The sequence below is a fragment of the Pogona vitticeps genome, chromosome 4, assembly GCF_051106095.1.
Source record: "Pogona vitticeps strain Pit_001003342236 chromosome 4, PviZW2.1, whole genome shotgun sequence".
NCBI classification, from domain to species: domain Eukaryota; kingdom Metazoa; phylum Chordata; class Lepidosauria; order Squamata; family Agamidae; genus Pogona; species Pogona vitticeps.
In genome coordinates this window covers 105111097-105132976 of record NC_135786.1, presented here as the reverse complement: position 1 = coordinate 105132976, position 21880 = coordinate 105111097, and the positions used below count along the sequence as shown (strand labels likewise).

The 21880-nt window shown below is 39.7% G+C and overlaps 1 protein-coding gene across 4 annotated transcripts in view; it reads right to left on the bottom strand.

The window, feature by feature from the left end:
- The window catches only part of KCNT2 (potassium sodium-activated channel subfamily T member 2), a 330818-nt gene that overhangs the window by 96353 nt on the left and 212585 nt on the right, over window positions 1–21880 (bottom strand). For all 4 annotated transcript variants that reach the window (XM_072998095.2, XM_078392307.1, XM_072998093.2 and 1 more), the window contains exon 14: window positions 13135–13243. In XM_072998095.2, coding sequence (XP_072854196.1) covers window positions 13135–13243 — 109 coding nt within the window. The remainder of the gene's footprint in view (window positions 1–13134; window positions 13244–21880) is intronic.

Genomic DNA, 21880 nt, shown 5'->3' with positions numbered 1-21880 from the left:
ATGCATTCCTATGGGAAATGGTGCTTCGACTTAGAAAATGTTGACTTACAGCCACCGTTCCAATACGGATTAATTTCATAAGTTGAGGCACCATTGTATCTCTTCATCGGCATCCTGTCAGACAGATTCCCCTTCAATAATCTGAAAGCAGTGTTGCAGTTCTGTTGGAGAAGAGTGTCCTAACCTTCTCTTGCTCCTAACTGTGACTGTTTCCCATGTTGCTTCCTTCACTATATTCTCCCCTCAGCTTTCTCCTCTGCTTTGTCTTGCAGTTTTTCACCTCCAGTTGCCTCCCTTGGGTGCTGCTGCTTGAGAGTTCTGTCTCTGTACTCTTCATCCCTTATGCTTAAGCGTAGCCACTCACTGCTTCAGTTCCTTCACTTTTTCTTCCAATAGCGCTACCAGTTTGCACTTGCTGCATGTATATGCTGTGTTGTTGTCAGATATAAAGACAAACATTGCACACATTTTGCAGGTCGCTGTCACCACTAAAGTGTCTCTTCCCACCATGATCTCTGTTACCTCGTTACTTTCTTTTTTATCTCTGAGTACCCCTTCCTTTGTTTTGTCTGCCTTGAAGGATGCTTAGAAAGTCCAGTAATACAGTATCTAACTCCCTTTCTTTATTTCCCTTTTCTTTTATCTCTTCCTCCAGTAGACTCTTTCCTTACTACCTCTCCCCCAACTCCTTTTAGATCCCCCTGTTAGTTCACTCTAGTCGCTTGCTACCTGGGGTCTATTTCAGGTTTTTCCCCTCTGCTATGCTCTGTTAGGAATCAACAAGCAGAAAGACTCAGTTAAATGCCCGGTTAATATGAATGGTAATTTCATGAAATATCTGAAAAATATTTATGATGGCTAAAAGAGGATTAAGGGAAATGATATGAGCCAGAAAATTATAAACACAGTGAGAGAGGATGTGAGTCAGAAACACATAAAAACAGAGAAAACATTCATTTTCAGCATTCCATAAACCAACAGAGATTGGTTTAATTCTGTAATGGGTAATGCCTACTTCTCATTTCTGCACTTAACAACTAGACCAATGAAGCAAATTGAGCATTTAGACTCCTGCGTAACAGAGAAACACACTTCAAGAGAGTGTTTTCAGAAAATTGTATGTTTCTACCAGCATGGAAAATTCTAAATGTTCTATTCTGTTGGATTCAGAAAATGTAATGGGTAGATGGATATAGAATTTCCAGCACATAAAATAAAAGGAACACCATGGATTGTGTCAAGCTTCATGTGTCAGAAAGACCTTAACTAATAGAAGGAAAGGCTTGATCAATTGTCTTTTAGTCTTTTTTTTTTTCATCCTGAACCAGCCAGACTGGGAAACCAGAAGGTATCAAACAAGGAGTCAACTGAGTCTCCTAGCCAAAGGTGGAGTCCCCACAGACTGAAAAGAACAAGACTTTTGTTCTAGTGATGCAAATAGAGATGGAAAATTGGGTCTCCAGCATTGCCTGAGATCACAGATCAAATGAACATGTACATAGCAAAGCAGACTGTATATACACACACTCTGCAGGCTTACATGACAATGAGAGGCCTTGAATATTGGTTTGTTTGCTTGTTTGTTCAATTCGTATGCTGCCTATCTGGCTATGAAGGCCACTGAAATATCTGGAAATATAGTGGAGTTGTGGGTTTTATTTCCTTACTGGAAAAGGCACAGCAGCAAGCCTGACAATACGAGAGAGCTTTATGAAAAAGATCTTTCAGCCTCAATGGGAAGTTCTACATTTGATTATAGCGTCAGATGCTATGTCATTTTTCCCACATCTTGTAGAAGGAAAAGCAAAGAAGTTACTCTGTAAGATTGCTTGACTAGCACTCATATAATTGGTAGTCCAACACTCTCTGAGTGGCACATGTTGTTTGTGAAGTACTCAGCAGTTAGCAAATATGTTGTCCACCTATAAAGTTTAAATCACTGCCACCTACTGACAGTTCCTTGCTTCCTATCTATGCCGTCATGCAGATGGGACTGCTTGCATGGGGAGGAAGCAACTGTGTGAACCCATTTTGGGAATGGCCGTGAACACACACACAAGAATCCTGTTAAGTGTTTACTTCAAGTCTTTAACCTTCACAAATGCCTCCCAAGCAGAACCAGGAATACAAAATATGGTTCTTGAACCACATTGGCATTGGATTAATTTAATGAGAATAGGTAGATACTTCAAATGATTGTACCCTCATCTGATGACACTCAGAGGTGGCCACTTGAAGAAAAAATTATCATTAGGAAGATTTCTCACTGCCTAAGAACTTTCACTATTTAAATTAGCAGGGGGTTGCATTTATAAAGCAAATTGAGAAATGTCACTACAGGAACAAGGACTGGTCCTAGAGAGAAGTTTCTAGAAATTGTGTCAAAGAAATACAATGCAGGTGGGACAAACTGGCTTGGCAAAGTTACTTTCTTGAGCTAGAAATAAATCAAACTCTCAATCTTAAAAATAATATATTTTCAATGAAAAAACAACTTCCTGTTTTGTTCCTAATACTTCATACTCTACTAAATTCAGTCTCCTCAGTTTGGGGGTTTGAAGTTGACTTCTGCTATTTATATAAATTATATGAAATATATTTCAGAATGAAACATACTGTTTTACAGAAGCACAACAAATCACCACTACAAAATGAAATCATTTTTAAGGAGAAATGTGCAAAAATCACAGAAATGTAAATGTAAAAAGAAGGTAAGAGGGATGGCTTGTAGAGAAAGGGCCTTTTTGGCAGCTGCCCCCAGACTATGGAATGCCCTCCCGACTGAAATTTGTCTGGCGCCGACTTTGATGACATTTCGGCGCCAGGTCAAAACCTTCCTGTTCCAGAAGGCTTTTAATTGAAATAACATCAACTGTGGGTCCTGATGGCAATTTTAATTGTACTTTAATTGTATGTTAATCATTTTTATTTTTTATTGAATTTTAATTGAATTTTAATTGTTGTAAGCCGCCCAGAGACCTTTGGGTAGAGTGGGCGGCATGTAAGTTAAATAAGTTAAATAAATAAATAAATAAATAAATAAATAAATAAATAAATAAATAAATAAATAAATAAATAAATAAATACTCTTAGATGAAGCGGCTTATGAATTCTTCCATGGTGTGCGTATATTCTTTCAACTGTCTTGAATATATATGGATCCTTTGTTGGGTTAATTTTTGTTCCTTAAGTGTAAGTCTGATCAAACATGTAGGTGTATCACTTTACCTTTTGCTACTTGAGAATGCCTGAACTGGTTCCCAGTGCAAATTGCACAACTGCCAATGCACAGGATGCTGTGTACTTTTAATCTTTGTGGATTAAACATGTGACGGGTCATTTATACATGCAGCTGGGATAATGCAGGAACTCTTTGCTGGCCAGGAACAGACGGAAAATTATGAATTTTCTTACAATTAGCAACAGAATTTTAGCCATTAGATGGGATTTTGACCATTTGGCCTCATTATGGGAATTATAATTTTTCAGCACATTGCTAATAATATCTGCAACGATCCTCAGTCATCCAAATGATGTTATTTCAAAGTTGAGTCATGGCAACTGGACTTCTTTCTTATTAGGCTGAAACGTTTCACTACTCATCCAAGTAGCTTCTTCAGTGTGAGGAGAGTTTTAGGAGACCCCTGATATGTCCTCCACATTGGTTTCACTTTCCCCTGGTCTCAGTAGGCTTGTTAGATGGACAAAGAATGGGCGGGGGGGGAAGGTGAGTGAAAATTCTACTTCTGCATTGTCATGGGTTTTTAACAGTTGTTAACAGTGGTCTTTCTGGTGGTGTGGTCCTGATCTTTCTGGGGACGGATGAAAGGGCACCATAATAAATAGGACACAGTTTGAACCTAAGGCCTTCACCACTGTTGAGTGAGGGATTTTCTATATGCACATGTATGGCCTCCCTGACCCCTCTCTCAAACCACCTATCTTCTCGGTCCAAAATAAGTACATCTTAGTCACCAAATGAATGTCCTTTGTTCTTCTTACGAAGAAACACTGCTGATGGTGGTTCTGAGCCATTGCCCCTCCTGTGTTGGGCCATTCTCCTGTTTAGTGGCTGTTTGGTTTCTCCAATGTAGAGCTCTGAACACACCTCTTTGCATTGGGCTGGATACACTATACTGCTCCTGTTGTGTTTTGGTGTCGTCTTTTGGGTGGACAAGTCTCTGCCTAAGTTTGTGAGTTTCAAGTGCATGGGTATGTGGTGTTTACCAAAAATCCTTTTCAGCTTTTCTGACACACCCACCATGTAAGGAAGGACCAAGATCTTCTGTTGGCTCTGGGTCTCACACTGTTTCATTGTCCTGCTGGGTCAGGACATTGACTCATTAAAGCCTACTTTGGATATCCACGGCCCTTAAAGGCTGTCTTTGGATGTCTGTCTTCCTTCTTCTTGGCTTCTGTGGTATTGCTAATAATACCAATGTGTCTTTAACACCATATACTATGATGATAAAAATATTTAGAAACATACTACACCCCCTTGCCACATAATCTTTAACTATTACTGTCAAGTCCTTCCATGCGAATTTTGGTGAAATTTGAAGGCTTTAGTTTAAAAACAGCAAGAATTGAGTAAATATGGTTGGTTTTTACATGAGGTTCTAAATGAAGAGAAACTCAAAACACTGCCCTTAGTAATAATGGGTAAGATGATAAATGTGTGCTATTAAGCAGATTCCATCTTATGGTGACCTTTCTAGGATTTTCTGTTGAGTACTCAAAAGTGGTTTAAGTAAAGGTGAAAGTTCCCCTTGACAATTTGTCCAGTTGTGTCCGATTCTAGGGGGCAGTGCTCATCTCCGTTTCCAACCCATAGAGCTAGCGTTTGTCTGAAGACAGTCTTCCATGGTCATGTGGCCAGCGTGACTAGACACGGAATGCCATACCCCTTCTCCTGGCTTCTTTGGGACCATGTAGTTTGTCCAAGGCCTCACAGGCTGGCTCTTATCCCAAGAGGCACACTGAGAACTGAATTCCCGAAGGCTGGATCTGCAAATGTGCTCCAGCTCTGTGAGCTATCTAGTCAGATGCTGCCTTTAGCAATTGCAAGCTGCTGTTGTTGCAATGTGCCATCAAGTCCTTCTGACTTACAGTAAGCCGTCTAAACTAATAACTTCCAAATGGCCCTGCTCAGGTTTTCCAAGCTGAAGACCACAGCTTCTTTTATTGAATCAATCTATCTCCTATTTGGTCTTCCTCTTCTGAAAGTGGTCTGCAATTTCCAACATTTCCCAGAATTATCACCTTTTCCAGTGAGTCTGGTCTTCTCATAGTCAAAGTACAATACCCTCAGTCTACTCATTTTCACTTCTGAGGAGAGTTTGGGTTTGTTTGATCTTCCATTGATTATTTGTCTTTCTGGCAGTCAACAGTATCTCTAAAACCTTCCTCCAACACTACATTCAAATTAAGCAAGCTAGTGCAAGCCTAAAAGCATTTTATCCATTTCAAAGGAACTTCAGAATGCACAACTCTGCACTGTATCATGCCTTCTCTTTTGGATGATAGTTTGCTGTGAAGAACAGATTCACCTAAGCTTAACCCCACAATAATTTATTACATTTATAGAAAGGGGTCTACGCATACTCATTCAGTCATAACTGTTGAAATGTAAACAACTTGGATGCAAATTCTTTCTGCTGGAAAAGAAAATTTGGGAGATAGCATCATGTTGCTAAATACTTATACGTAGCTGGGACACAAAGACTGGCAGATGACACAGTTAATCTCTTTCTTTGTGTGTGTGTGTGTGTGTGTGTGTGTGTGTGTGTGTGTGTGTGTGTGTGTGTGTGTGTGTAACAGCTTAATCATTACAGCCTAGGTCTTGGAGTAAATTTGAATGTTAACAAGGTCCTTATATCAACTGTGTTGAGGTGGCATCTAGTTTGCACCATTTTAAAATCCCAAGTGTTTCCAGTAGAAGGGCAATTATTTCCTCACGTCTTCTGATTTTATTTAGTATTGATGTTGACTTCTTGATAAGTGTGGTGGCTACAGGGAACAAATGTGTGTCAGATTGCTAGGACTCCAGGGACACTGGTAGGGTATGGATCTTGTTTCAGTTGCTGGCTTTCATCAAGGCGAGTCAAATTCCTTGACTTCTGCAAAGCCCTACTCAGTTGTGCCTGAATTCACATGGAACATGGTGGAAGAGATATGGGAACGCCTTCTATGTCCCCACTCACTTGGAAGTACAGTAAGGCAGACCTTTGTGTGTCTATAATGAAGCCTGTGGTTGTGCTAAATGTACTCCTTTGCAGGCATTAAGGTCTAAGAAACATTTGGGTAGAGAGAACTTGGGGACATGACTTGTGTGTGCAGCCCTATCCCCAACACTCTTTTAGAGTTAGACAAATGTGGGTATTGCTTCTGAATTAAGGCTGTAAGCAATTCCCCTCCATCTGCATCCCAGACATGTCCATTTAAAAAATATTCACCATACTGCTTCTGTCATGCAGACATAGAGAAAATGTGTGATTTTCTTCCATCTTGTCACATAAGTCATCTTATATACTGGGTGCATGAAGCATCTGAAGCACCAGCTGCCAATACCATAGAACACGGATAGTATGCAACATGCCCAAGGAATATGCCTTTCACATCAGTATCCATATGGCTGTTCCTCATCAAATTTAAGGAGTTCAAGGTGGTCCTTACATCTCAAGATCACGGTTATCACAAGAAAGATAAGAAAAGGATTTGTAGCATTGCTACTGAGACCATCTTGCTAGGCATTCCTGCTCTAAGGACTTTAGGGGGAGACATATATTTGCCTATGCGGTGTCTAGAGTGCTAGTAGAAACATTTTTCTGAACCCACACAGTGCTGGCTCAGAAAGATTTGCACTGGTTGCCAATATGATTCGATCTGAGTTCAAGGTTTGATAATAGCTTACAAGACCCTAAACAGCTTGCGAGCTGGATATTTGAAGGAATGCCTTTTCCTAGGTAAACATACCTGATCAGTAAGATCTGCTGGAGAGGTCCTCCATTGTGTCCCAATATGTGGACAGATCTTTCTGCCATAGAAACCCAGGACTGGAATGTCCACCCTTTTGAAGCTTAACTGGTGCTGACATTAGAATCATTTCAGCACCAAGTCAAAACATATTTATTAGAGCCTTTGGAGATTGAGGATTGTGGTCTGCACAGGTTTAACACAGTGGTTTTGATGTTTTAATGTTTTAATTTTGTATTTTAAACTGTTTGATTTTAAATTATTTTAAACATCTTGCCTTATACAGCACTGTAACTGCCCTGAGATCCTGTGATATAGGGCAGGCTATGAATGTTTTACATACATACATACATACATACATACATACATACATACATACATACATACATACATACATACACACACACACACGCACGCACGCACGCACGCACGCACGCACGCACGCGCACACACACACACACACACACATACATACATACATACATACATACATACATACATACATACATACATACATACATACATACATACATACATACATACATACATGTCTGAAAATGACTTCCATGGGTCTTGTGAATTTGTATTCCCTTGTCTCTTACCTCACCTCCAGTAGATGGAAACTTGAAGAAGTAGGAAGTCATTCATTGTCACATTCACTGGGAAGACAATTACTTCTCTTCAATGTATTGTCCTTATTGGTCTTGTTGACTTTAAGTTCAGAGCTGAATGCAGTAAGCACTTTCTGCCTTATTCCTGAGTCACCTGAGGTGCTTTTGGTGTTTAGAATGAATCACTAATGGATTACTTGATCAAGGCTTGATAGCTCTAGCACAGATGGGGGAAATATGGCTCTCTGGATTTTGCTGGACTTCAGCTCCCATTGTCCCTTATCAATGACTCCAGGACTACATACTGATTAGTGTTTGATCAGCTACAGCAGCAACATCCTATCTGGCATTAAAACAAGCAAGCAAGCAAATAAATAGCTAGTACAGGAGATTTTACTGACCAAGAAAACATTCTGCTGCTTTTACCACACTAGTAATATTTAAGAACAGGTATTTAATTAAAATAATGGGAAGGAATTTATTAAACTAATGTGATAAAATAATGTCAATTTTTTTAGCATGGTGGGTGTCAAAAGAACTAAGGCTGTGAAAGAAAGCTGAAGAGGAGATGGAGGGAATAAAAAAAATAAACAGGAAGTGATAATTCTGAGAGAAATTAAATTAATTTGGTTAGAGTAAAAATGAATGGGAAGGATAAAATTAACTGGAAGATGCAAAGAGAAATGAGTCAGCATAGGAAAGGCATGGAAGAGAAATTGAAAATGAAATAGGGCTTTTGGTACTAAGTGACAGGCAATGCTGTTACAAGTACAACACTATTATGAGAGTCCATTATCTCATAGAAACTAGGAGCACACAATGGGCTTGTAGGCCTCAAACTAATTCTGTGTATCTCATTTTTGTTCAGAAGTACTCTTACATGAGAATGCAAACTCAAGGCCTCAGTCTCTAATTAGACTGAGGGATTGGTGGATACTGTGTCCCTTGACAAAGGCAGTCTACCAATGTCTACAAAATTAACCATGTCTTCACCCACACTTTCCCCAGTAGCTAATTCAGTTTGATGATTCAGCATGTGTGTCATTAGTTATGCTTAATAAGTATTGAAGATTTTCACAAGGTAGCTGTATTAGTCCATCACAGGGTCAGGGCTGGCCCTGGAATTGGGCAGAATGAGGTGTCCTCAGCTGGCAGATCCTGGCAAGGAACAGCACAGTACTCAAGCAGAGAGCTAGTCTCCTGCTTTTTGATGAAGTGGAAGGCACCGTCTCATTGCAAACATTGGGTTTGTCCATTCCATTTTTGTACCTGAGAAGAGAACGGGTGCCATATTGTTCACAGAGCAAAATTTCTCATGCTGGCCCCACATAGTGTATGATTACACAGTAACAGATAGTGCTGGGTCATATGCTTTGGTCTAGATTGTTCTGCAGCAAGGCAAATATTAGTAATATTTGGGAAGAAGATTGCATTTATTCAACGGCAATTTGCTTGGCTCTTTGTGCTTAGAGATTCTGTCAAATCATGAGAAGCGGAGTGTAGCACTGCACGTAAAACTGTTTCAGACTCCCTTGCCCACTGCCTGCTCTTTTGGCAAACCAGCTTAGGCATTATTTGAAACCTGATGAGCTTCAACAAGACTCAATCCAGGTTACATGAAAATTGTTTCATGCTTTCCATTTGTTGTATGGATAGAATCTGCTCTAAGCTGCTTTACGTACTGGCCAAAATCTTACTGGTGTTCACATAAGGTTTGCATAATATGCTGTGCCTAGTTACACCTAAGTGATAAGGTGTGAAAGATCTCATTTGCATAAATGGGTGTGTGACTGTACACACAACTAAGATATGACCTAAAGGTAAAGGTTCCCCTTGACATTTAGTCCAATCGTTGTGGGGGTGCTGTTCCCAAGGTTGCTAAACTGTTGGCTTAATCTACAGTAGAGGGCAAACCCTCCTGGATGACATCACAGCTGCTTCTGAGGGGCATAACTGCCCACCATTCTTCTTCTTTCTCACAGGTGCTAGAGAGCTTGCATAGAGCCTTTCCTTAGGCCAATTATAATGCCATGATGTAACCATTGTCGTATCTGAACTCTGTAACCTATCTGTATACGGTCCACTATCATCTCTGAGCTTGTAAGGTTAATAAAAACACAGTCCTCCTGGGGGCAGGGCAGAATTCATTGGGAACCCATTCAGTGTTATTCTGCCTCTTCTACTAGTCGCCCATCAGGAGCACTGCTGGCAGACATCCCTGTGTATGTGGCTGACTTCTTTAACTTCTATAAGAGACTATTTGCTATCCTAATTATCTGGTGATCATCACAAAGCCCATCAGCTTTCTCATTTTGTGATTCCAACAAGTCGTGACCAACTCTAGCGCATGGTGCTCATCCCCATTTCCAAGCCATATAGCCAGCGTTTGTCCGAAGACAGTTTCCGTGGTCATGTGGCCAGTGCAACTAGACATGGAATGCCGTTACCTTCCCACCATGGTAGTACCTATTTATCTACTTGCATTTGCATGCTTTCGAACTGATAGGTTGGTAGGAGCTGGGACAAGTGACAGGAGCTCACTCTGTCACATGGATTCAATCTTATGACTGCTGGTCTTCTGACCTTGCAGCACAGAGGCTTCTGTGGTTTAACCTGCAGCACCATCATGTCCCTTAGATATGACCTAGAACCTCATCAATTTTCTGAAATTAGCCATGGTGAATTATGTAAATGTCACACAAACACTGGAAAGATTCTGGGAATTCTGTTGGCATCACTGTCTGATGGCAGAGGACCTCCAAATACAGTCATGTGAAAAAGAAAGTACACCCTCTTTGAATTCTATGGTTTTACGTATCAGGACATGATAAAAATAAACTTGACTAGTTATACCAAGCCTCCCAAATGAGATTGGTACAGTCTTCTGGAAGTTTTGAAATATCTGCCAGACAATACCTATTCTGTTCATCACTTACCCAAATGTTGTTAATGCTTTCATCTGTATCCCAACAGGAAAGTATATTAATTAATCTCAGTGGGTGTTTGATGGGATTTGAATATTATAGAGCTGGAACCACATGCTCTTGGAAAAAAGCCAGGCTTCTTCCTGTATTTATTTAATAATAGTGGCTTGCAAGTCTATAGTCTGGTGCATGCAGAGCAGGTTCAGCTTAATAAAATGTTTTCCACAGAAACTAATGTTGTTGAAAACATACTGAGCATTCCAGTGGTCAATGACACAAACATAACCAGCTCTTTCTATCAATGACCTCTCTCATATTTCTAACTTTGAATAAATAACAGAACTGGTACATTTGTGCTGAAGGATGCAAAGAACACTTTAAAGTTGCAGGAGCCACAGAAAATGACTTCTACGTAGGTTGACACATATTCTGCACACAGAAAACAGCCCTTTAAGGTGATTAGGGCAATTATGACAAAGCAATGGTTTTTAGTTGGCATTTGGGAAAACCTAGGGCTTCCTGGAGAGTTTCTCAGTGAAAAGAACTGGCAATGATAATTTAAATCCATGAAAGAAGGGAAGTGAGGAAAAGAAGTAAGCTAACTTTCCCTGAAAGAGATGTATGAGACAATTTTAAAAAGGGGGTCAGAACTGTATTATTTAAATTTCACATTTAACAAAACAAACAAACAAACAAAAAACAATTCCTCCTGTAGTTTGATTTGGAGTAATCCAGCCATAAGCCTACTAACTCATTTGGTATTGCTGGTTGTAAGAACTACGCCTCCGTTCAGGCAAGAGAACAACGAGGAGCCATATGCCTGACCTCTATGATATAATGAATACTTCGGGTGGAGGCAGATTCTCATCAAATGTTTGTGTTGCTATGCTGATGCTACCTACTGAAACATTTTTCACCCCATGACATATCCTGCCACTACCACAAAACTGATACCCAGCCAATCTCTTGTCTGTCTACCTTTGCCTTTTGCTGTTTTTTTTCACACAGGAAGCATAAAATTTTACACAGAATCAAGCAGTTCCTCCACAAACTATAATATTGCTGTGCAGGACTGTGAATAATGTGTGCAAACAGGGAGGGATTCCTTTGAGAAAAAGAAATGCATTATAGTAGCACTTGCAAAATCACCGTTCCCTAGCATATGAAACATATAAGGATATTGTGTGCAGGATAATGCTTGTGTGTGTGTGTGTGTGTGTGTGTGTGTTTAAAACAAATTTGAATATGAATACTTTATTGCTTCATATCCAATCAGGCTGTACACATAAATAGAAATTAAACCACTTTAAAAATAGTATTTGGCATTTAATATAAGCACATATAAATAACCAGAAAATAATAAAATAATATAATAATATGGCATTCTCAAACAAGTATCAAGTTGTGAAATTAATGTGAAGAGCTTGTGAAATGGAGAATGAGTTCCATCTTTCCATGGCTCATTTGGCGAATTTACTGGTCCTATACGATACATAGTAGTCTGTGCCAGCTAGCAGAAGTGATATTGTACATAAAAGAGAACTGTTCTTGAACCTGGTGATTTAAGATATTAATCCCTCAAATCTGCATACATCTGGTTTTGCCACATTGGTCCATATAACATCCCTGACTCTCTTTCAACTCCAGTGAGTTCAATCTGCATTCTGTCAGCAGTTGTCTCACTTTGTGGGACAAATATGGGGGCACCATAGGTAACAAAGTGGAACAACAAGTCTATTATACATAGAAATAAATGGCACTGGATAAACTTGAGGATTTGGCAGAATTAAACGGGCCTTTCAGAAAAGCCATTTCCTGGCCTATGCAAGCTAAAAGTAAATCCTATACACCATGGGACTCTTTTTCTGCACAGAAGGCTGTAAAACAATGTGTCTAGTATGCCTACCAGGGAATGGCTATTATGGAGAACTTCAATAGGATTTGGCAGTATTGTTGATGAAAGTTCCGGTTCTTCAGATGCTTATTGTTATTTGAAGAGTGCTCCTATCTCTGGTTTATTTCATTTTATTTTTGCTATACAAGGACAGAAACTTTTTTTCTTTTTCTTTTTTCTATTGGTCTTCTACAGATTAAAGAAAATTGTCTAGGTTGTTGCTAGGTTTTGTAGCCTCTTATCATTTATGTGAAGTATTTATTGTGGTGTTTGATATATATGGGGGGTTTTGTTTTGTAATGTTTGCAATATTTTGGATCTCTTTTGAGAGAAGAATGGCATATAAGTGGGGGGAAATTAGTCTATTTTGCACAGACAATTACCCCATTATACACAAAATATCAAGTGGGAAATGTGTACACTGACAATGCCATTGTTGGCAAAAAAGGCTTAAATTTAGCAAATTATCCCATTTCTAAAACACCTTCTTAAAAAGGGCAATTTACTTTTTAAAAAGTCTCATACAAAGAGATTATGCTCCAAGAAGAAAATCAGAATTGTTCCTTATCATCTCACCAAGAGTGAGACATTGTGAAATTGATCTTCTTAGATTAATGTGGCTACACAACAGAATGATGTTATGGAGGAAGACAGCAGAAGCAAGACAGATCTGAAACAGGCAGAAAAGCTCCTTCCATTTCCAAACATGTCACTAGTATTCCACACTTACCTGCAAATTTGATGTGGAACTTATTTTCAGGTTTCAGTATCTGTACATAGAGAGGACAATTAGGTGCAAAATCTTTAACTGCCCAAGATCTTAAAATGGTCTGATGATCCTAGAATAAAATAGAGGACAACACACATAAGGCAGATTGCTTTTCAAAGCATTAAATGAAAGTTGAATCGTGAGATTCATTAGACTGGCTGAATTAACAAATCACTTTCACTGGGCAGTCTTCTCTTTGGGGTATATATCAGATTTTATTATATTCCTAGTCAGTGTTTGCTTATGCACATATACAGCTATTTGCGGGGGAGGGAATGGGGACATAAAGAGAAGTTCTGGTCCTGAAAGTCCCTCTACTGAATATCAGCTAATTCACTGGTTCTTAACCTTGGGTTACTCAGGAGTTTTGGACTGCAACTCCCAGAAGCCTTCACCACCAGCTGTCCTGACTGGGGTTTCTGGGAGTTGCAGTTCAATAGCATCCGAGTAACAAAGGTTAAGAACCACTGAGCTAAAGCTTTGCACCAAGTGAGTGAGAAGATTGTGAAGTTCTCAAGAGGATTCTGGAAGCACACACAGCTGAACACATTTACAGAGCTCCTGAGATAAGCAACAAAGACAAGACTCCTGACCACATTGAAACAGGCTTATGCAGTTCTCTTCAGAATATCATGCTTAATATATGGACAGTTAATTAACTTTCAAGTGGTGGAGATATTTGGGTGCAGGACTTATCTGCATCCCCACATGTTCACTATGAGTACCTCCTGAATACGTTCAGTGAATGCCTGAAGAGGGCTTTATTAAAAGCAAAATTGGAACTTTGGGACTTGATAGCTGATAACGTCCACCCTTTGTGGACTCTAAATAGTAAATATTTTCTCATGGATGATATCTTTAAAGTTTTGAAATCAATATAGGTGTCTATCACAATTACACAAGCAAATAGCAATTTTTATATCAGTGGTCAAGTTAGATTTCTGGTGAGCAGCCTGATTTCTTGGCAATGACAACAATTCAGAGGGAAATTGTACCATTCATTCTGATATAAAGGGCTGTATCAGCTTCAATTCTAATTCAAAACAGAGGTTATCCTATATAAAGAGGCAATGAGAAAAATAAAATTGGAGATCATCCAGTCTTTCAGTGACAAGAAACCAAGCTGCTGTGTGCTGAGGAGCAGTATCTTAGCCTCATCTTCACGCATCTGGTAACATATCAATGTGCAATGTTTATAGAAGGAACAAAATACTTATTGATATAGAATTAAAGAAGGGGGCTCTTCTTCAAGAAGAGAAGAATTTTAAGCAAGAGAACTACTATTAAAATGTTATCCATGGCACGGGTTTTCATGTACTCTATAGCAGCCCTGCAAAGATAACATTTGAAAGTATTCTTCCACAAGACAGAGGAGCCATGATGAAGAACTCTTCACTTTGGTTTTACAAAGATACAGAGATATCTTAGAAAGCTAAGCAACTATATGTAGCCATTAACCTGTGGTGAAATATATTTGTACTCCTTTTTTAAATATATAAAACATCTCTGATGGGTTTTAACTTTAGACAGAAACTAGACAGAAACTTTGCCCTGTAACAAGAAACAAGACAGGGGAAATATTAATAATAACTCAAGTAACCTAGGAGGCAGCAAGAGCATGTCAAGGCTGAACTGAGCTCCTGTTAAATTGTTTTACTCAGTATATGGGAGGTAGCATGATGTAGCTCAAGTACTCAAAGTGACTATTATACAAACAGTAAATTATTAATTAAAACACAGTACAGTATTAGGTATCTGGGTCCCAAATTGTTACAAGAAATCCTACTTTTCTCTTTGTGTTTCTATGCAATTTGCTTTATTTTAGTAGTTACTTTAATGAAAGACCATTGTGTGTTCATCAGTTCAGAAATAACAACAATCATTGTGTAATCCCTGTGTACTATTTGGTTCAGCCCACTGGGCAGGGAAAATCTTAGAAAAGGGCTGCCTGTGATTCAAAATTTCTATTCAGAAAGAGAGGGGGAGTTGGAGAAAGAAAGGAGCTGCTGTTTCCCTGGAGGATGATATAGGTAGGCCCTTACCACTTTAGATCAAGAAGTAGAATTTCAATATATTTGTGAAAAAATGGCACTGTACTTGCATCCAAATTGTATTTCATTTTAGGGCTGTAAACACTGTACATCTGGAGCTGTTTCTTTCTCCTACGTTGGATGATAAAGATATCTGGGACTTTGTTGCTTACCCATTTGTTTAAAAGAGACATTTACATATTTCACACACACCCTATAAGCAACTCCTGTTCTGACAGTCTTTGTGAGTGGAATACAGGAGCATTAGTTTGGAAGCATCCAGGTTGGGCTGTCATATTTTGTTTTTTAAAAAATCACACGCACATACACACGCACATACATTTTTGCAAAGCTCATTATTTGCAATGTGCATATAAAGAATGCAGCTCAACAGAACTCAGCAAGTGATTCAACTGCTTTTAGCAAATGTGAAGTGACTGACTCAACAGAGCTGCTCTATCATATCAAATTACAGTGTTAATATAGTAAAATGCTCAAGTTAAGTGCTTTTACCTTCTAAGACACTATTCTCTAAATCTCATGTCAATTTTGTTTCCCAATTATATTTCAAAGTACAACTGAGGGTAATTTTCAGGACCTAATGATGTTAGGAAATGGAATGGATTGCCTAGTTATAAACTTCCTAGAGCACAAAAAGAAAGAGAATAAAATAATTCATTTAGATATGTGGTATCAGCAGATAAGATTTCTATGGTCTATTACACAAAATGGGAAGGGCAATTGGTATTTTCAGTTGATAGTCTTATCACTATTGATAGGAACAAGATGAATTTTTATTTTTAACTAGTAATAAGAAGATAACAAGCGATTTTGACATTTGCAGTTAATTGACCATCACAAATCTCTTGACAGGCAAAAAGAGAGATCATCTGATATAAGAGTATGTTTCTGTCCTCCATAAATAATACAGTGGTGCTTTGCTTAACGATTACCTCGTTAAACAACAAATCCACTTGATGATTAGGTTTTTGCGATCGCAAAACAATGTTCTAATGGGAAAAAATGCTTTACGATGATTGGTTCCCTGCTTCAGGAACAGATTTTTTGCTTTACGACGATCAAAACAGCTGATCGTTGGGTTCCCAAAATGGCCATCCGCTGTACAAAATGGCTCCCCGCTGTTTCTAGGATGGATTTTTCGCTATACAGGGTGCAAAAAATGACTGCCCTATGGAGGATCTTTGCTGGACGAGCAGGTATTTCGCCCACTGGAATGCATTGAATGGTTTTCAATGCATTTCAATGGGCTTTTTTATTTCGCTGGATGACGATTTTGCTCTACAGCAATTTTGCTGGAACGGATTAACGTCGTCAAGCGAGGCACCCCTGTATGTCACAAAGCCTGAAGCTAATATTTTATTCCAGCGTGAATAAAACCTCAGACTTCCTACTCAAGAAAGCTAAGTGGGCAAGGGTCCAACACAAGAAATTATCCTTTAGAATGCCAGAGTTGAGATCTCAAGGACACTGGATCTTATTGTGTCTGGGAATATGCACAAGTAATGCAACAGGCATAATAACAATCTCACTGTTTAGCCATGCTTCTGTATTAATGCTGTGTCCTAAATTACTTCCATGGGAATTTTGACCATTCTCAGCAAATATGATAGCAAGAAATTCATTGTGAAAACAATTTCAAAGGAGAAGGAACTTCCCAGAAATTCTCAAGGTGAGGATCAACATTCCTGTGTTTGCTTTAATTATGAGTTAGCTCAGGAGAACATGTACATGCCTTTTATAGCTCAATGGTTTAGATCCCTGGCTGTGGAGCCAGAGGTTAATAGTTTGATTCCTCACTGTGCTTCCTTGAAAGGGACTGGACGCTCTGATCCATAGGGTTCCTTCCAGCTTTGCAGTTCTGAGATAATGATGATGATTTTTACTATTTTTGTTCTTGTTGTTGTTGCATAGTGATCTTTGTGGCAACTGGTAGGTCCCGGAGCTTCCCAACATTAATTAAAGCCCGGAGGATCATGCCATAAGGTAACTCCTCTCCAGAGCTGTTCTATATCAGGGAATCTGGGTAGCCAGGGAGATTGCAGACTGGTGATATGAGATGTAATAGGGGAAAGTAAATAACAAAATAAAACAAATACAGTATTTTCAGTTGCTTTGTGATATTACAGTAAACTGAAAAACATAACCAAAATAAATTCTAAAGAGACCTAATAATAAAGTAGCAAAATGGAAGTCTCTTTCACAGATAAAGCTTTTGAGAAACTGGTAAATTTCAGTGTCACCTTTATCTAGTGTTAGATACAATGTTGTCACCTGTCTATAGGATATATATATATATATGGAAAGAAATGTATTTTAAGCATATACACTACCAGAGAACAAATTTATCTACAAGATTACAGTGGTGCCTTGCTTAGCGATTGCTTCGTTTAATGATGTATTCGCTTTGCAATGGGTTTCTTTGAGGAATTTCCCCCATCGTTTAACGATGTTCTCTATGGGGGAATTTCACTTAAGGATGTCCGTTTTCGCTCATTTAAAAGTGTCTTAAAATGTTTGAAACCTGTTTTAAATGCTTGGATTCGGTAGTCCACCTTGTGAAACCTATGCACACTTAGTTTGGCTTTGTTTTGAGTCTTCGTTAATTTTTGATTTTTTATTTTCCCCATTTAAATCCATTGAACGGACAGTCCAATGGTTTTCAATGAGAGAAAAAACAAAAAATCACCAAAAATTAACGAAGACTCAGAACAAAGCCAAACTAAGTGTGCATAGGCTTCACAAGGTGCACTACCAATTCCAAGCATTTAAAACAGGTTTCAAACATTGTAAGACACTTTTAAATGAGCGAAAACGGACATCGGAAAGAGCTTCCTTCAAAAGCACTGAAGCCGGCTTCAGTGCTTTTGAATGGCTTTCCCTTGGGGGAAACATTGTTTCACTTAGCGATGTTTCCTATGGGGATTTTTGCTTAAGGACGGTAATCCGTTCCCATTGGAACAGATTAACTGGTTTTCAATGCATTCCTATGGGAAATGGTGTTTCACTTAACAATGTTTTCCCATAACGATGGTTTTTTTGGAACCAATTAACATCGTTAAGCAAGGCACCACTGTATTAGAAGTGTAATGCTTGGAAGGCCTGAGGAAGATGCTGCGCCCAGAGAACGGACTATAAACGCTCAGTCAAAATTTCTCAGAATACATATTTTAATACATCTACACATTTTTCAGAATACATATTTCAGAATATTTTAAATAAATAAATATTTTCTGAAAAATGTTTCTGAGTTATTCTCCTTACTTACGTAGAAATAGAAGGGCACTCTGCAGTTACTTTCAATATTCATTCACCAGTTTTTCATGATTTCCTGCCCACTCCCACCGGTTTCATTACTACAATGTCCTAAAATGATGCAACCTAGAGGAGAAAGTAAAAAGGTGGCCAGGCTCGCTACTGCTGCCATTTGCAGTAGCAGTTTGTTTAGGTGCAAAGGGCAGCCTGAATGTTTCATTTATTTATTTAACTTATATGCCGCCCACGCTACCCAAAGGTCTCTGGGCAGCTTGCAACAATTAAAATACAATAAAAAAGATAAAACAATTAAAATGCAATTAAAATAGATACTCTAAAATTGCCATCAGGACCCACAATTGATATTATTTCAATTAAAAGCCTTTGGGAACAGGAAGGTTTTGATCTGGTGCCGAAATGTCATGAGCGTCGGCGCCAGACGAATCTCAGTCGGGAGGGCATTCCATAATCTGGGGGCAGCTGCCAAAAAGGCCCTTTGTCTACCAGCCATCCTTCTTACCTCCTTGAGGGATGGCTCTTTCAAAAGGGCCCCCTGGCTAGATCTTAACTGCCCAGTAGGTTCATATGGAAGGAGGCGGTCCTTCAGGTACCCAAGGCCCAAGCCGTTTACACCACCAATAGCACCAGTCAAGATGGTTTAACAGGACGTTTTCTGCTCGCTTTTTCCTGCTGGCAATGTGGACATAATATTGTCTAGCAATATGAGGCCATTTCATGGTCTTTTGAATCATGGCTATAAAAACACAATATCCCACATTCATAAACAAGATGGTTTTTTTTTAAGGAAATGAACTTCTTTGATTTTAAAAACAGAAGTTTATGTACTTGTATAATACACACAAATTCCAACGGAAACTTCCTTCAGGTAGAATTAACCAGTGCTAGAAGAGCACAGAAAATCAGCACATGATATATACTATGGTTGCTGAGAGAGGACAGAAACAAGAACAGCTGGAATGTGGCCTGTAGTCCCTCTGTGCCAAAATATTCTGAGGGGTTGTTTTGGACTTAAATAAATGGTGATGTAAAGGTATAAGTAACTGCCACACATACAATGGAGAAACATATACACTCTTTAATCTATTAGATAAACTAATTTGGTCTGCCTGCTCTGCAGAATGCAGACTAGAAAGCTATCTTCCAATTTCCAAACCCTTTCCTTGAGTTAGGCAAGCTGAGAATGAAAAGCTTTGACCACAAGCTGTACAATCAGTTTGTCTGCAGATTTCTAAAAAGTGTCCCCTGGTCTTTTGAAATAATAAAAAAGGAGGGCTTGGAGTTGGCAAAGATTGTCACTGGAAACCAAGGTCAAAAACATCCATACTATGTGAAAGAAAGACTATGAAGAAAAACAGGATTTAAAAAAAAACTCATTTAAAATGTGGTGTTGGGGGAGAGCCTTACAGATATCAGACAGCCAGAAAGGCAGAAAAGTAGGTGCTCAGTCATGTCTAGTGAGCTCCCATGAGAACAAAAACATGTAAACTGAAGCTATTCTACCATACACTTATAACGAAAATACAGAACTGACTGCAAAAGGCAACATTGCTGGGAAAAATTGGGAAGTGGCAGCAGGAAGACCTAACATAAAATAAAATGTCTCAATAAAGGAATTCACAGTTGTTAGTTTGTAAGACTTGAGCAGAGCTTACTAAAAAAGAATATTGCTAAGAAGTAGGGGTTGGACAGGAAGAGAGAAGAGCCTAACATGATATAATGTTGGTCTGCAAGATCTGAGCAGATGGCACATAACACATTTGGAGCTTTTTTCCTTTAATTACCAGACAATTATGTAGTGACAAGACGGGTGGAAATGGCTGAAACAATGTCAGTACAGTCAACCCTCGACTTACGAAGTTAATCTGTTCCGGGACAGCGTTCGTAAATTGAAAAGTTTGTAAGTCGATTTCCCATTTTCCATAGGAATGCATTGAAATCCCGTTAATCTGTTCCGGCCGAATAAAAAAATACTGTACAAATAAATAAATAAATAAAAAGCACCAAACACTGCAAGCCCCTGGGCCTGTAAAAAACAACCCACCAGCCCAATCCCACCCTGCAAAAGAAAACAAATTAAAAATGGAAAAAGCAGCACCTTACCTCCACCACCACTGTCGGGCCAGGACTGCTTGGGAGCAGCCCTTTGGGAGAAGCCGCAGGGCAGGGGAGAAAGGCTTTTTCTCTCTTGCCCCATGGCTTCTCCTGAAGGGCTGCTCCTGATGGCTTTTGAAGCAGCAGAGAAGCCGTGTGGGGGTGGGAGAAAGGTGATCCACAAAGCCATTGGGAGCAGCCCTTCAGGAGAAGCCGCAGGGTGGGAGAGAAAGGCGATCCAGCCTTTCTCCCACCCCATGCTCAGGAGCAGCCCTGGTAGTGGCAGTGGAGGTCCAGGCCCAGCAGCAGCAGTGGAGAAGGACAGCAGGGAAGGTGGGGAAGCCTCTGGCAGCAGTGGTCATGGTGGCGGGGTGTCCCGGGAGGCTGAGCGTCGTGTGCCCTGGCAAGCTGGGTCCTGGGAACTCCCTCGAGTGCAGGAAGAAGAAGGCAGGGGTCACGGGAAGGAGGGTGCTGAATGAGAGCGGATGTCGGGATCGCAAAATCTCGATGGAGTGGGCCACCCTCTCACCTGTCCGCTTACTCTTGAGTAAACCCCTCAGCCCCAAACTGAGTGAGGCTCGCTCGCCAGAAAACCCACCAAAGATTGTGCTGCAACAGGCACCGCATGCAAGGCATCATGTGGTGTACATGTGGGGGGAAGGGAACAGCACTGCTGAGGCAAATGGGGATGTGGGGGGGGAGTCCTGGCAGCGTGGCGCTCACCGAGCAGAAGCAGCTTCACCTCCTGCTGAGCCTCGCTTTTCCTAACCGTTGGTGCAAAAGAGTTACAAAGAAGCAGCCACTTCACCACCAACGGTTTGAATTTTTTGCCCTTTTCCCCTGCCTTTTTTCAGTTTGTAACTCGAGGCTCAGTTCACAAGTTGAGGGAATATTTTCTTATGACAGCAGTTCCTAATGTTTGAAATGTTCGTAACTAGGGTCGTTCGTAAGTCGAAGGTTGACTGTATATAGGCACCAAAGCTCTGCTAAGACCATCCCCAGCTACAAAGAAAAAACCAGTAATTTCACATCTTAAACAAACGAGCTTTTGAACATTTGTTCTCTCTTTTGTTTTTACTGTCTTTTAAAATATTTATACTACCAGACAGGATCTCTTTTCCAAAACTAATGCTTGTTTTGCCAGGAAGGAGATAAAAAGTACTCTTCCTGAGAGTCAGCTAATTGGGTCCTGACTGAAAGGTTCAAAAGTTCAGTTTGCCCCAGACCTGGAGCTGATTTCCCTTTGAATACTTGGGTCAGGAGCCTGGTCTCAGAAATCCTGAGAGAATATT